The sequence below is a fragment of the Egretta garzetta genome, unplaced genomic scaffold (genome assembly GCF_000687185.1).
Source record: "Egretta garzetta isolate BGI_Z169 unplaced genomic scaffold, ASM68718v1 scaffold166, whole genome shotgun sequence".
Lineage (NCBI taxonomy): Eukaryota > Metazoa > Chordata > Aves > Pelecaniformes > Ardeidae > Egretta > Egretta garzetta.
In genome coordinates, this window is record NW_009260133.1 from 1,757,071 (window position 1) to 1,773,086 (window position 16,016).

Below are 16,016 nucleotides of genomic sequence, written 5' to 3' on the forward strand. Positions count from 1 at the left end.
TTCTCTTCACTTCAGGCCAAATGTTACAGTGTCATATATTTTTTTGGCACGTGCAGGGTGGTGATGTGAAAAAAGTCAGAGAGAAGGAATCGCAGTTAAGAACTCTGATCTAGACCACTTAAATTGAGATTGCCACTTGATGCAGCTAGGTCATGGCTAACAATACTTGTATGTTCAACTATGGATTTTATTTTTTTTTTAATTTTACATCTTGCTTTAAAATTAAGGATCACATTTAAAATTCTTCAACAGTTCCAAAAGAATATTGTGAAATTTGATCACAATCTTATACCTTTTTAGTTAATTCAGTTGGCTATTTAAATAAGCTTAATTTCAGTCTTCCTTCTACTGGTAAGCATGTTTTTCTTTCTACTATAACAAAAAACACACTCCGTCTTCTAATTCCACTAAGGCCACGCTACTTAAGCTTTCTGTCTTAGCTGACGATTAGTAACGTTTCTGTCTTGAAGCATCAATTTGATACATTTAACATAGTATCCATTCCTTCTTTGCCTGAACATGTTTGAACATCTTCAGTATTTCAAAATGATGGGACAGACATACTCATGCTGTACGTGCTTCTTTCTATGGCTTTTAGTTTAGAATAAAGCAGTTAAATGCCTCTTTCTACTCTCTTTTCCCGCTGTACAGATGACAGCATCTCAGCTGCGAGCACGTCTGATGTCCAGGACCGTCTTTCAGCCCTGGAGCTGAGAGTACAGCAACAAGAAGATGAAATCACTGTGCTAAAAGCAGCGTTGGCTGATGTGCTAAGGCGTCTTGCTATCTCTGAAGACCATGTAGCTTCTGTGAGAAAATCAGCACCAAGTAAAGGTAAGCCTGTATTTGGTGAATTCTTTCTAGAGTCAGAATGTTATCACCTAGAATGCTCTCCACCGATCACTTCTTTTTTTGTCCTTTTCTGTCTCATTTTGAAAGCAGGTATATTTTGAGCTGGAGGGGTTAGTTTTTTAAGAGTGGCTTTATAGTATATGGCAAATAGATATCTGACATATGCTTTTTAATTTTGCTGTTTGCTAACATTTTTATGTACTTAGCACCCCTGAAACTTTACCTTACTTCTTGTTAAAAGGTTCTTGTTTTAATTTAAATAGTGAAATGCTTTACAGCTGTGGTCTTTAACATGCCACTTGGGGGTTCTGGGGCTTATGAGCAGCTCTGAGTCTCAGCTTTGACTTCACCAAGAAGTTATTCAACTGAAGGGGGATGTATTGGAGGCTACGTTTCCCTCTGCTTCTAAACTAAAAAAAAACAAAACAAAACTAAACAAAAAACCCAAAACATGTTGCCACCAAATAAGGAAGTTTTCTGAATATAGTTAATTTTTGTTCATCTACAGAAATAACTCATCACCAGTAGGTTTCTTGTAAGAAGCGGCCATGTAGCCACTCAGCAATCTCTTTTGCCTAGTGGCTCATAACTTCTATATTGTAACTTTGAAATATATAGGATTGTTTAAAAGTAAAGAAACTAGATGCTGTTTGCGCTAATTTTTACAGGCTCTTTTTTTCCATGCATGTTTTCTTTTCTATTCTGGAGAACTATTTGAATCAAGTTACTTGAATTTACTCCAACATAGAATTGTGTATTCAGAGAGATCTACGCCTGTGTATGTTTGTGGTACATATTAAGCCTCTGATTAAATAAAAGTTTAGGTCATACTTCAGATAATTCACAGTTTAGTTCACTATAAATGCATGTATCCCCATCAAACCGTGCAGCGCTGAGTTTTCTGGGCTCAATCCCTGTATTTCAGCCTTGAAGTACACCCGTTACACCAATGCCAGTATAATCCTGAACTGACACATCATAGCCTATGTTTGTTTGAGTGGCTGCATTATACAGGCTGAAAATGCAAAAGGTGAAAATGCTGGAAGTTTGAATTATTTTAGATGTGGCAGAGAGATCAAATTCCTTAATTAAGTGTTTTTGCAGTCTCTCTGCCAGATGGAAGGAAGTGATGATGCCTAATTGGCTTGGGCTCTGAATCCTGCCATTCTCTCTTGCTTGCTAAATGGTAGACTGTTGTCATCCCTGCTTCTAAATGCAGCTTTTATCTGCCCAATATGCATCTCTGGTCTCATCAAGATTGAGACTTCCTTCTCTAACTCTCTTAATACAACTCTAGCAAGTATTTTAACTAAATCAATCTCTGCTGTCTGCTGTCCATTATGACAAAAAGAAAAAGGCCAAGTGGAAAACAGTGGGCAAAATTTGTGCAACATAGGATCTTATTTTTCCTATTTAAATGCAGATGAGCTGGGGTATGGACAAACATGGCTAAAGACCTTTGGCTTGGAGCTGTCTAATACCCAGCAAACTCTGTGCACAGGCAGGGCAAACTTTCTGTGTTCTCCTTACTGGGATTCTGGGGGTCTTGGGGCTATACTGAGTTCTCCAGGTGGATTTGTTCAGTGAAAAATAAATGATTTGGGGGGGGAGGGGAGGAGTGGGGGTGGGGAATATCTAAATATCTTCAGCTTTGTGCTATTGCATCTCTACCAATTAATGATGACAACATGTAACTGTGAAGAAAGAGATGGAGGCGAGGGCAGAGATACACACATGTGAGCTAATACATTGAACTTAAATGAGTTATGACTAATTGGCACTGTATTTAATTTGTGGTGGATGTGTCCCCATTGTGTTCAGTTACCTAACACCACCAGACACCACATTACTTCACTGTTTGTCATGGAATCAGCTGCATATAGATGGTATAAAGATGTCACAAAAGAAGATGTTCACGTACAGTCACTGGAATTTTGTAAAAGTCTAAAATTAGACTTGACGAATGAGCTTGAGATTAACATTGATTTAAACTTAAACCTCAATATTTTAATAAATATTTCAAAACAAGTTTGTACATAGCTTTTTGCAATACCTTAGGTTCTACTTATAATTTCTGTATTTTAAGTTCATTTAAAGATAAAGAACTCTTTAAGTGTTTTAACAAAGAGAAATCTATTATTTTTGTGAATGAGTAAGATCTCAATTGTCATACAGAAATAATACTCAAGGAAGTAATTTTGTTAATTTTTCTTTGAAGTATTTTTACGGTTATGTAACAGGCTCTTACTAGTCAAGTCACAGTTGCTGCAAAGGTAATTTTATTCCTCCAAAACTCTTTTTTGTGTGTGTGATCCTGTCAAGAATCTGCATTACAACAATTGCAGTTTCATGGTAAATATTATAGGTAGGTTTTCTTTAAAAAAAAATACGCTGAGACTTTGATTCACAGAAGTATTTGTCTCTACAGCAGCCCTTAAATACATGCTGACATAATAATGAGCAAAGAGAATAGATGTGTATGTATTTCTGAATACAATGAGAGAGATGTGTTTAATTTGAAGTATGACAACACAGTGGGATAAATACTTTTAAAATAAACTGAACTTACAAGAATCATAGTACCGGAAAAAGCCAACTTGAATCTTTCCATCAAAGGGTTTTAATCTGAGTAAGAGACAATATCTAACCTAATTTGAAGGAGTCTTCCCTACTTGTTGCTGAAATGAGTTTTCTAAAACCTCTCAAGTTTTCTTCTTGGCGCCACCTCAGCAGTGTCTTTGAAGAAAGGTTTTTCATAGGCTAAAAATAAGTGCTGTGAACAGACTGTGAATCGTGCTTGGATGGGACAAATCCTGATCGCTTTTTCACTGATTTTTTCTCATTCTGAAGTTGATGGCCCAACTTAGTGCAAAAAGAGATCTCTTCATCTTTTGTGTTTGTTTGTCTCTTGCATATCTGGCGAGCTAATCCTGTTCTTATTTTTCTTGTCCCTTTATTTTAGATTGACAGATTGAATCAACCATAGCTGAAGCTAAAATTTTTTGCATTATCTTTGTAGTTTTTGTTTTTCTTTTTTTCCTACGTTTCTGTTGCATGGTTATGTTGAACTTAGTCCAGTCTTCAGTGAAAAAATTCACATGGCCATGGGTAGATTTTTGTTTCTAACGCATGGGCTATCATCCTATTAGTAGGAGGTGACTACCTACGATTTTGTCTGTCTAACCCCTCCTCAGACGCAAGCTGCCCTTCATACAGGGATAGGTGATTTGTGAACTGTATGAGGTAAGTTGAAGGGTGAGATTATTTTAGCTGCCTTAGTGCCTCCTAGAAAAGCACGAAGTGGAGATAATCTATGAGGGAAATACCTCTAGTAGGCTACAGTATTAGAAATGGAATTAGCATTTGTCTGTTACTGCACAGTGACAAGCAGACTGGGAGTGTTCACACGTGGCTTGTTTTCATCTTTAGTATTTCTCAATGCAAAGTCATTCTAAATAGAGAAAATCTTCTCAAAATAAAAAGGTTACGATAGTACTTCTCCACCTCTGCATACAGCTAAGAATAACTACACAAAGGAGAAGCTACCAGGTCTGAAGATAGTGTTGAGGATTAGAAATGTGAAAGGGTTTGATTAGGGAACAGGCCCCCAGCAGCTACAGGTTTGGGAGGACTGTAATGTGTGGGTGCATTTATGGTTTTGTTGGGGTTTTTTCCCTTTCTTTCTTTCTTTTTTAATAGATGGCTTGGTAAGAAGAATTTCTTTGGTGAAAAGTTCTTTGCTTTTGGCAGCCCAGCGCTCTTGTTGCCACATGTCTCTGCTGTTGATGCATGATTGATGCTGTTAACTTTCACAAAATGTTCCAAAACCAAAGATTACCTGGACACTGAAGAAAAGAAAAGTGTAAAGCAGTCTGGTACTTGTGGCTGCCAGCAAGATAGATTGGCTCACAGCTGGTGCCTGGTAAATCTATTAAAGTCTTCCAGGGTGTCAAAATGTGTGTAATGGGAGAATTATTCTCTCAGGCTCTGGGTGTGGAGACAAGTTTGTGGCACACAATGGCACCAGTAAAATATCTCAGGCTAACCATATCACTGGGGTGTGAGCTCTTGTCTGAAAAAGTGTCCATCTACCAGAAAGTACATCTGATGTTTGCCCATAGGGAAACAAAAAATTCACATCCTTTTTCCGGACTCGGAAGTAATGAGGAGGCTTGTCACAGGTTAAACCGTTGGAGGAACATTTCCCGTTGCTTGGACAAGAATTGATACCAAATAACTTGGATGCAAATTCAACTCACAAAGTGAAACCAAAGCAATGGATGGCAATTTGCAGAGAGAGTGTCCCATGACAATGCAGGCTGGCAGACTGAGGCATTATTTTACTTAAAGCAGTGATTTTGGGGACCTGAAAAAGCAGCTATGTACTGGAAATGCAGGTGGGTTTTGTGGTGGTGGGGGGGTGGATTTAAATGTTTTCCTTTGTGCAGTGGATTTTTGTAATAGGAACCCAGAGAGTTTTCCTTGCTTTCCTGCTCCCTTCTCTCATGTGAAATAATGTGTCTCTTCAGTAGGAAAAATCCTAAGTAGTATCTTGCATCAAATTCCATCTCACTGCACTAATGTAAGCAAAGCACTTCAGATGTAATTTTTACCTTACCTCAACAATGGTTTCTTTTCAATAACATTAGGTCAGTTTGGTTTATATTAACAAAAATTGACTTCAGGTGCTCAGTAACCTCCATTAATGAAAACATAAGATAGACTTGCATTTGTGGTTTTAGTCTTAACACACTTTAAAGTGCAGAGTTGTTCTAATAACTGGGTACATGTTTATGTTGTTTAATCAGTAAATGTTAAAGGAACAGAAAATAGAAGCATAGATAGGAAAATGCTTATGGAAGAGGTAGGATACAGGCTCTTATCCGCTGTACTAAAACTAACCTGGCAAGCTTGTACACGTGTCATTTTACTCATGGGAATAGTCCAATTGAAGTCTGCAGGCTGTATGCTCACATAACAAATAATGATACTCTTGAGGTCTTAATGGATATTCCAGGTATTGGGTTTAGTGCCATCTGTTCTTTCTGTATTAAAATTATTTTTTCTGCATTTCTTCCCTATTTTTTTCTATATTCTCCTCTGTCATCATTAATATTTTCTTTTTATTCTGTTATACTTACTATTCTTGATGATTTTCATGTATTTCCATTTATTCAAAAAATTTTGATCTAGAGGGCATTAATGAACTAAGGGTCATTAACCATCTAAACCAAGTTTAAGGAAAGAGAACTGAAGAAGAAGAAATTTCAATTTTTTTAACTTCTGTAACCTAATAATCTTCTTCATTGGAGAAGATACTCAGACTGTTGTAGAGGAGTGTTTTTCAGTTGTGGTGTTAAGTGTCCTTATTCTTTTTCCATATGCTTCTTACAATTTGGGGTATGTTTTGTGCATTTGTGTGCTGTTTTTTTAGAACAGTGTGAGCAAATTCTCCTGAGTGGTACTCTGCTGTTCTCCACGATGCTTCTCAAACGAAGACTTGCAATGTTGGAAGAGTTAAATGTTGCCACGGACTTTTTCAAATAAAACCTGCTAGTTGTTTATAACACTTGCCTAGCTCTTTCATCACTGTTTGCCAGAGTATATCAAATTGGTTTAGATTACCATAGTTAAAATTGTATTTCCTCTGCTTGGATATAGCTCATTCGGCAATTGTTTGAGGAAGTAGATGGTGCCTCTGGGAAAGTATAGCAAAATAGTAAGATGGTAGGGAGGGAGGAGGAAAAGGGCTGTGTTGTTTGAATAAGCAATTGGCTGTCCCATGCCAAAGAAGTCTTCAGTTTCCCTGGGCAGTAGGTTTTAAAATGCCTGCCCAAAGAGCCAAGCAGGGACATGCCTCCCCTAGACTCTTAAGAGCATAACACCTGAAAAACTAGTTTTATGTCTCAAGGAGGATCAGTTATAGTTAGAAATGTATGCATTGACAGGTTAAGTTGCTAGCTATAAAAATTTTGTAGGAAATATCTAAATAAAAACTGACTACGTTAAGAATAATTAAATATATCTACCTATTGGATACCTACTAGATGATCTCCCGAGGTCCCTTCCAACCCTTGCCGTTCTGTGATTCTGTGTGATTCTGTGATCTCAGGATGCTTATGCCTTACTATACATTCTCAAACCGTTGCATATTAGTGTGCTTCTATTCAGATAGTTCTTTTCCTTGTAATAGAAAATTACAATTCGTGTATATTTAATGGCTAATTGTCAGTTGAGATTTGTGAAATTGGGCTTCAATTAAAAAAAAGTATAAAAAGCCTCTGATTTTTTTTTCAGCTAGATATAATTGTTGTAAGAATAATAAAGTTCGTTAAAACTTAATTTTGTCTTAGAATTGGGTTATTAAACAATATAACACACAGGTAGTGCACCGAATTATTTTTTCCTGATTAATGTTGGTCATTCTTTGAGTACTAGTATCTCACCCTGACCTGTAACGTTTATTCATGTGACAGATGAAGAGAACGTTTTTTCTACTTAAGAAGTCTCAGTCAGAATTTGACTCTTACTACGTAAGTGAAGTAGCTGAATAAAACAAAATGCTGAAGAAAATTTTCTTCTTTGGAAGGAGTTTTAGTGCTCCCAAGCTATTTCTTTGACAGCATCTTCCATGAGCTGAGGGACTTGACATCCTTTGAAATGGCTTTGGTACAATTTATTATAACATCTTGAAGTAAGTTTAAGATTTGTTATAATTTCTAGTTCATTTTTGATGTCTTTATTTTAGGAAGGAAGTGCAGATAAAATCTTATGTTCTGCTACGCTTAGAACTATTTCAGTCTGTTTTTCTGCGGCTCACCTGTGTGGGTTCTCTGGTGACTAATAGTGTGGTTGAACACACACTGTACGCTTCTTTAGTGAGAATACTAAACTGGGTTTCTGTCCTTCAAGCTATCAGTTTTATTTGCACAACCCCCCCTAGGTATCTAATACATTTGAAATATAGAAATCTTTGTCAAGTTTTGCTGAGAATAAAGTATTCTAAAATTTTTAAAGGACTTGGATATTGTACGCCTTATTGGGGAGGGGGAGAGGGGAAAGAAAGCTTAAAGAAAAACAGCATGAGTAAATCATTTTTTAAACACATAATTTATTGAACTTTTTGTTTTAAATCCACTTGAATGAACTATCCGGAGAAGTTATTTTATTTTAATGTAGCTGTAGCTACTTACTTTATATTGAAATTACCTGAAGAAGGGAAAGACAGGTTTGGTTTTTCATTGGAGGAAAGGCAGTTTACTTGTCAGGATATCAGCAAATACAAAGACATTAAGCAAATCATTGTTCTGGTTAACACACGTAATAACATAATAAACTATATTTTAACATAAAACCCTGTAACTTTTGGGTTTGGGAAAAAGTAGTGAATTGCTAGCTGATCTTCAGCTCTAGTACCTTGTATGTATGTTTGGAAAGAAAAGCTATCATGTTATCAGAGGATACACATTTTCAAAACTTAACACTGTCTCTTACAGCTTGGCTTCAGTTTTTCCCCAGTTAGCTAATCAAGGCTGATAAGGAGTTGGAAATAGATTCTTGGTTTATTGTGGTCTGTTTTTTCTAATCCTACTTATCTTTCATTCACACACTTGTATACTTGACAGATGTTAATGAAATGTTTCGTTTGAACTCAACAGATACTATTCTATGAAAATTAACAGAACAGAGATGAATCCATTATCCATAAAAGACATTTTTTTACCACTTTGATCTCTGACAATTTGCTTTAATCCTGGTCACCATACACTGGCTTTCATTTTATGTTCAGTTTATGTCTGGCTTTTGTTCCAAACTAACAGATAAAGCTGAGTGCTATTCAGTCTGAAAAATTTCAGACTGTTTACGCTAGCAGGTGACGTATGACACGATATTGGCAGAGATGTGCAATCCGAGTGCTGGGACAACTCAGTTGTTTTAGTCTATTGATCTGGAATTTGTGTTTTCCCATGCCGCTTTGTTATTTCCCAGGTCTCTGAGGCAAAGTTGCTTGACTGCTATGAAGGACTATCTCTGCAGTGAAGAAGGTTATACCGTTGTTAATTTTTGACATCTCCTGACTGTAGAGATGTCCTGGTTAAAAGTCTTGAAGGGAGCTGCTTGGTTTGGGACCCCTGTGTCAGCTTCCCTGGGCTTCTGACCCAGCTGGGAAGATTCTGGTTGTGTGTCTCTGACCCTGTGGGCAGCCAGGCTTCACTGCTCCGCTGCCTGGGATGTACACAGGGCTTAAACTTTCTCTTCCTTCTCATGGCTTAAAATTTAAATGCATTTTTTTAACGTACAATTGCAGGTGAATTGAATTTTTAATTATTTTTTTTTTCCCCTTTAAAAACTAGTATTCTAAAGGACACTTTTGAATATCTTGTTAAAATGGAGTATATAGAGAGCCTGGAAAGAGACTTGTTTCTTAGGAGTGTTGGGTTTGGGGTTTGGTTGGTTGGTTTTTTTTAATTGTTTTTCTTGGTTTTTACATTTTATTGCACGCTGAGTGTGGCACACTCAACTGTGACTGACCAAGATTTTATTCCGGAGTGTAAGAAAGCCTGATACGTTTTTGACACTTGAAAAAATCTGTCAATGCAGTTTTTCCTAGTCCTTGATGTTTTGGTCTGTGCCCAAATGTTTCAGTCACTTTTTCAAGAAATGAATGCGCTATTGTTAGTCATTTTACAAAAATTGTTTTTACTTTGATTCAAAAATCTTCATCTCAAGCTTAACTTTGCATGCCGCTTGTTGAAATTAGGAAGTACTCTGCAGATCTACTGTCAACATCCACTTTACTGAAAACCAAATAACCCCCAAACTGCTGTATGGATTCTTTTGTTTATTATTATTGTTGCATTCATCATTGCATGGAGCAGAGCACATTCCTGCCATGAGTGTATACTGATGTACAGTTTTACTTGTCATCAGCTTTGTCCTTGGATGTAAGCAGGAACTATTCTTTTTGTATTTCGTACAGGGAATTCTTCTAGATACCATCAGTGAACAAAATAGCGATGTGCTCCTTGCCTGAGAAAGCGGAGCAATTTTTTTTCCCCCTGTCTTATTAAGTTCCTGCACCCTGTCTGTAGTACTGCTGTTCTTTACACTTTCCACTGAATGCTTTCCCCACTGTACTGAGAATTACCGCTATTATGTGTCCTGGTTCACGTTTCTGGAAAGCCGCGCTAGTGCTGGTTGGAGAGGCACTGATCTATTACGATGAGCAGACGGAGACGTTAAGGTCATGTGCAGTTCAAGAGTGAATCATAGGCCTTGATATTATGCATCTCCACAAAGAAGATGATTTACTTTGTCACTGAAAATAAAAGAAGCTAATTTATAGGCTTCTAATACTAAGAGTGCTTTTTAAGCTCATGTGCTTTTTTTTTTTTTTTTTGCATCTAAGCTACACAGGGGGGTAAAAATCTCTCGGGCTTTAGAGGCTTTGTCTGGTATATTAACTTTTAAAATAAAATCTGTATTCCAAATGTGTATGTTGCAAATAAAATGGTCTCTAAGAAGTACCAGTTGGAAGGAATCACGCTAAGTTGATTTATGTAGAATTTAGGAAGAACAACAATGATCTTTGCAGTGTTTCTGTATTTAAGTGTGCTTTTACTTTCTTCAGATTTCCTTTATTCTCATTTCTGCCTGGGATATTTTGGCTTTCCTGATCTGAATTTCAGATGTGGTCACATGCTGCTCGGTACGTTTGAAGCGGTATATGGTTAGCGCAGGTCAGCCCATTTCTGCCTTCATCCAAATAGTTCTGAAATCTAATATTCCCTTGATGGGTATCTCTTGTATGTAAACTGCTTGTTTAAAATAAGAATTAATTTGCCTCTCAGCCTGCCTGTTAGAGCTGCGATCTGACAAATGGACCAAATGTTGGTCTTGTTCAAATGACGCATCTGTGCGAGTTTGCCCTCTGTGCAGAGCAGTCGATTCTTCCTGACTGCTTTTTTACTCCTCACTTTTATCTTCAATGTGTGGCCTCATGCCTTATCTATCTCGCACTATTCCAAGCCCGCCACAAACACAGACCTGTTATTTTCCTGTCAATCGTGTCCTTCATGCTTGTTGTTGAAGTCAGAGTGCCTGGACATCACAACCCCATGAGATGCAGTAACAGCTTGCTGTTTGTGAATGGGGATTGTGGCACGGAGGTGGGGTAAAAAGTGACCACTGATTTTTGGATGCTTAATGTAAGGTTAGCCCAGGGATCTTTTCAGGGCATGTAATGCTTCAGAGGGGAAAACCACAAGTTTAGCACTCAGGGAAAGGAGGGGGCAAAACTCTTTTCTGAATAAGACCTTAGAAGTAAGACAGGCACACATAAAAAGGAAAGACGCGCAATTAGTGGGGAAGTGTGAAGTGTTGGGTTCAAGTAAAAATCTTTGTATGTCACTGACAGTCTGTGGCAGAGGCAGGTCTGGGAGCTGATTGCCAGGCTAGCGTTCAGCTCTTTAAATAGAAGAGCCTTCGCTCCCTCCGTCTTCCTTGCAGTCCCCTCCCACATTCGCTGCATAGTTTCAACCTTCTGCAATGAGTGAAGTGGGCATCTGACAGACAACAGCCTTCTTCACATATACAGTCATGATTCATCCCCAGAGGGAGTCTGTAATGTTCACTGGATGTGGCAGATGTTCTACGAAGTAAACTATATCAGAAACTTAATAACTATACCATAGGGCACATACTCAAAGGTCGACACCTTTTTAAGATGGAAGGGACAGCTGAAAACAAGCTAAACCACTTGATTTTTGAATCCTTATAATCACAACCCTTAAATAACTTAATTATTTCAGTATAGAGAGAGCTTCTGTCTGCATCTTCTTTGAACTTTAAGGGGGGAAAAAAAAATTGAAAGCAACAAACCTCATGTGGTATTATCCGAGCTGTGATGGTTTTGAACAAGAGAGTTGAAATAATCAGATCTGCTGTCTCACAGCTGTTGGAGCTACCAGCTTCCCAAGGCTAGCCATAATCTGTAATGTTCCTTGTGGATCACAACTGGAAAGAGATGTGGCATGTTGCTGAACTAAAGTATTTGCTGGCAGTGTGGTAGTAAAGAAGCTGACCCCTATCAGAGCATATTCTTGCCTTAGTGTCACAGGTCTCCTGTCTCCAGCTGCCTAGGTCAAGGCTTTCATGAACGTATGCCACTGGATATAGGCTAGGTAGTTGTCGTGAATGCTGGGGCTGCTGCCGTGTGATACTAGTTCCACATCTGAGAGCTTTTTCAGATGTTTTTCAGATGGATCTTTGGATACAGCTGTAAAACCTTGTGTTCTTCAATATTTTTTTTTCTAGGTCAGCCAAGCCTCCGAGAAGCTATCTCGATGTCCTGTATAACTAACGGGAGTACAGGAAGCAGGAAAACAAGCCACAGTTCCTCTGTTTCTGTTGCCAGAAAAGAAACTCTTTCATCTGCTGCAAAAAGGTACTGATTTGTTATTAGAACTGAAATTATATTTTTAGGGGGGAACACCAAAACAAAAACCCCCCAAAACAAACCAAGCAAGAGTTTGATTTTTGCCTTTGCATGACCCTCAGCAGAGCTTCCTGGAGTCTAGTAAGGCACAAATAAACTTTGGAGATGTACCATGTTGGGCTGCTTACAGCAGAGTTCTAAAAAGAATTCATAAATGGAGAATATTTCTATAGTGTATAGTGTCCAAAATGCATTCTCACTAAGGGACAGAACAGGCAAATGTATTTCCAATACAAATGGAAAATTTTTCCTTCTGGTATTCATCTGCATCTTTATATATTTTTTTTTTTCCAAGGAAATTAAAGGACAGAACTGACTCCATTGTCTGGAGTGTAAATAGTAGGCAATAGCAAAATAGCTATGAAACAATAGTGAATTGTGTAAGATAGAAGTTTATGTTTCTGTGTAGAAAATCTTAACCCAAAATATGGCTAGTCTTTATGAAGAATATCTGTATCCGATCTCAAATGTGTAGAAATAACACTGCTTGGTTTTAAGTTAAATGAGCTAAGCACCAAACAATAGCTTCTTTTCCTCCATGTAATGGTTTCAGCTGCATACAGTAAATAAAATGCTTGTATAACTACTTTCTTCTGTAGGTCTGTTAGATAGTGATTACATGGCTGCTTTCATCAATAGGTTTTGCACCTATTCCTATTTGTTGGGAAGAATAGGCTGCCAGATACAGCCACGGGAGATAGAATACTCTGATGTGTAATTGTGGTAGATTATGTGAACAAATTCTTGGCCTTTGTAGAGTACTCTGGTAACTCAGGTGGCTGGCTTGTCTTCTAGTGTGGAAGTAAATACTGTGCTATACGACAAGACAGGGAAATTATATATCTCAGGGAATAAAAATGCTGTATGCAAATACAAACTCTATGAGAACAAACCAGAAAAAGCTTTAGTGCCCTTTGGAATTTGGAAAGCAAGGGTAATACCCTGCTCTTTGCTGTTCTCCATTGTGTAGCATTGCATATCTTTCTTTTTATTGAATCCTTATGTTTACTGTTCAAGAATAAATGAGAACGTGATCATTGTATGTCTCTCTCTGCTAGTGTGACAGGCACTGGGACAAAAGACATTCCTGCAGGAAGGTATTTCTTAGTTAGCACTTTTCCATTAATCTTACCCCTGTGGCTCTTGGCACTTTGATGAGAGCCAGTCCGGCTCCTGTGGTGTTCAGCTTGTGTTTGTGCTGAATCACCTTCTTGATTCATTGGCTGCTCAACACTTGACTACAGAAGAAGAGCAGAGTGGAGTGGCTGGCATCCCTTTCATCTGAGTTAAGGTCTTTAAAAGGAGACCTGGATAGGCCAAAAGAGGAAAGCCTTAGTATGCAGAGGGCAGCTTTCCCCAGGCACCCAAATAACCGTCAGGTGCTTACAATGTATCTGAAGGTATGTGACTCCCTTCTTCAAGGCTTGTTTGTAGGAAGGCTTAAGCCCCTGCTTTAGTTACCTTTTCAGCAGTTCCTTTTACTCTCCTGCCTCTATACACTCTTCCATGAAATTTGTTTGGCATTTGGAAGAAAAGAGACTTGCCCTTTTCTAAAATTACCAGCTCAAGAAAGGTGAAAGGAAATGTCAAATCTCAGGCTTTGTGGTTGTGGTTTTTTAGCAACATCAAAATTGTTCAGTACCAAATAGTGTTCCTAGTAGGAGACATAAGTGAATGTCAGTAGTAATCCCATTTCCTTAAAGTTAGGGTAAACATGTCTGTTTCTAACATTCTTGTCAGGGTTGAAAAGGAGGGAGGCCAAAGGAGGCTATCAGCTGCTCATGGGATGCTTCACCCCAGCTTTTCCAGGCTTTTCTTCAGGCTGGATGGCGAACTGGTGCAGCAGGTGGACATGGCCATCTGTTGATGTGGAATTACACTTTAGTTTACCAAACAGGCTCCATAACCTGCCTATAGGTTTTCATGGTCTAAATATATGTAGCCATAAATCTAGTAAAAAAATAACAGAAGACCTACTTGTGTCCAAAGTGTTATTGTTGTGTAGTGTCTGTGTTTCGTGCAGTCTTAATATTGCACATTTCTGGGTCTCTGGCCTCTTTAGACCTACCATCTCTGAGAATTTCTTCCATTTCATTTCCTGGACTGTTTAATCTTTGTTCTACCAACTTGAACACTGAGATCATGGAGATGATCTAATGGCTCAGTAGCTGCACAGCAGCAGTATGTCTCGTTTCAACAAAGGTATGCTAAAATATCGGCTGTTGCTAAAACCAAAGCCCAGGAACATACCATGAACAACAGGTAGATGATGTCCAATTGACAGAGATGAAGTCACATACATGTTGGGAAAATTTCAGCCCTGTAGTCTGGAACTGATTTGTGATAGAGGTTTCAAAACACTGTAGAACAAAAAAACCGTGCTGCATACCTTGTATTATCACTAGAGTTGGAAATAGGTTTGTACTTTGTACTGCAGATGACTCTCACAAAGACCTGCTTGATTGGTTTCCTTAGGACTAAACATTCTTCTGAAAATAGCTTCTGGTAAGAACAGTCTCCATGTTTCAAAATGACTGCCATTCACAGTAGCTGTCAATGTGTTGTGGTCCAAAGGATGAAACATTGTGTTAAGTGGAATTAGAGAATCTGCAAAATTAGGACAGATAGATCTCAGCTACTCACATGTAGACTGAAGAAATGCCTCATTGAACTGGGATTTGGAAAGAGTTTTTGGATGCATTAAATGACTGCTTCCTAGAACAACTAATCTTTAAAAACCCACAAGAACAGGTGCTGGTCTTGATTTGGTTTCAGTTTTTGCACAAGACCTAGTTCAAGAGGTATTTGTGGGAGAGCCGGTCTGTAATAGCAGTCATAATACAATTAAGATGAAGATTTTAGCAGGAGAGAGCAAATTAAATAAATTCAGCACAAAGATATTCAATACCAAGACTGTCATGTATCTACGTAATTTACTTTCACATTAAAATGGCAGTCAAAAAAAGAAGCCTACTTGCAACCTGCTGGTAGATAAAAGCACTCTGTTGGAACCCAAAGGATACCTTGTGCTGCAACTTGGAGAAACCAGAGTGGTCCGGTGACTCCCGTGGCCCAACAGAGAAGTTAAGGAGTGTGAACCTAATGGCAAAGGTGTGAAATGGATAGCCCACAGCTGGGAAGCTCAGTGAAGTTATTGAAGAGATTCCCCACTGAACCTGTAGTTTCCAGGAGATGGATCAGATGGGCTAAATGAGTTTGGCTAAGAACGCAGAAAATAAGAGACCGAATTGATAAGTTAGATAATACGCTGCTGTCAGCAGGTGGCATTCACCTGAGTGTGCTGGAGGAACGTGGAGGTGAAGTGCAGGATTGATGGTGTGTCGTTGGTAACAGGATATTACAAAAAGTCTTGGGAAAGGGACTGCAGGTAATGACTTCACTGATGAGCTTTTTTTATGCCACCGTCAGAGACAGAACGTGGTGCCAGGTGAGCCATTGTTCTGACCAAGTAGGACCATTCTTTATAGACTTGCAAGCTGGAGTTATGGAAGTCATTGCATCTGTGTATTCTTTCTCCTCCTGTGTCCCTCATCTCTCTTAGTATTTTTAGACTGTATTTTGAAATCCCCAGGTAGAGGGAACGGAAGAATTGGAAGCATGTCCCTGAAAGATTGTGGGGAAAAAAAAAAAAAAAAAAAAAAAGAGC

At 38.4% G+C, this 16,016-nt stretch overlaps 1 protein-coding gene across 1 annotated transcript in view; it reads left to right on the forward strand.

Annotated features, from left to right (window-relative positions):
* Positions 1-758: 758 nt before the first annotated feature.
* The window catches only part of EML4 (EMAP like 4), a 76,908-nt gene continuing 61,650 nt past the window's right edge, over positions 759-16,016 (forward strand). Inside the window, exons 1-2 of the mRNA XM_035897023.1 lie at positions 759-834; positions 12,169-12,298. Coding sequence (XP_035752916.1) covers positions 12,198-12,298 — 101 coding nt within the window. The 5' untranslated portion in view covers positions 759-834; positions 12,169-12,197. The remainder of the gene's footprint in view (positions 835-12,168; positions 12,299-16,016) is intronic.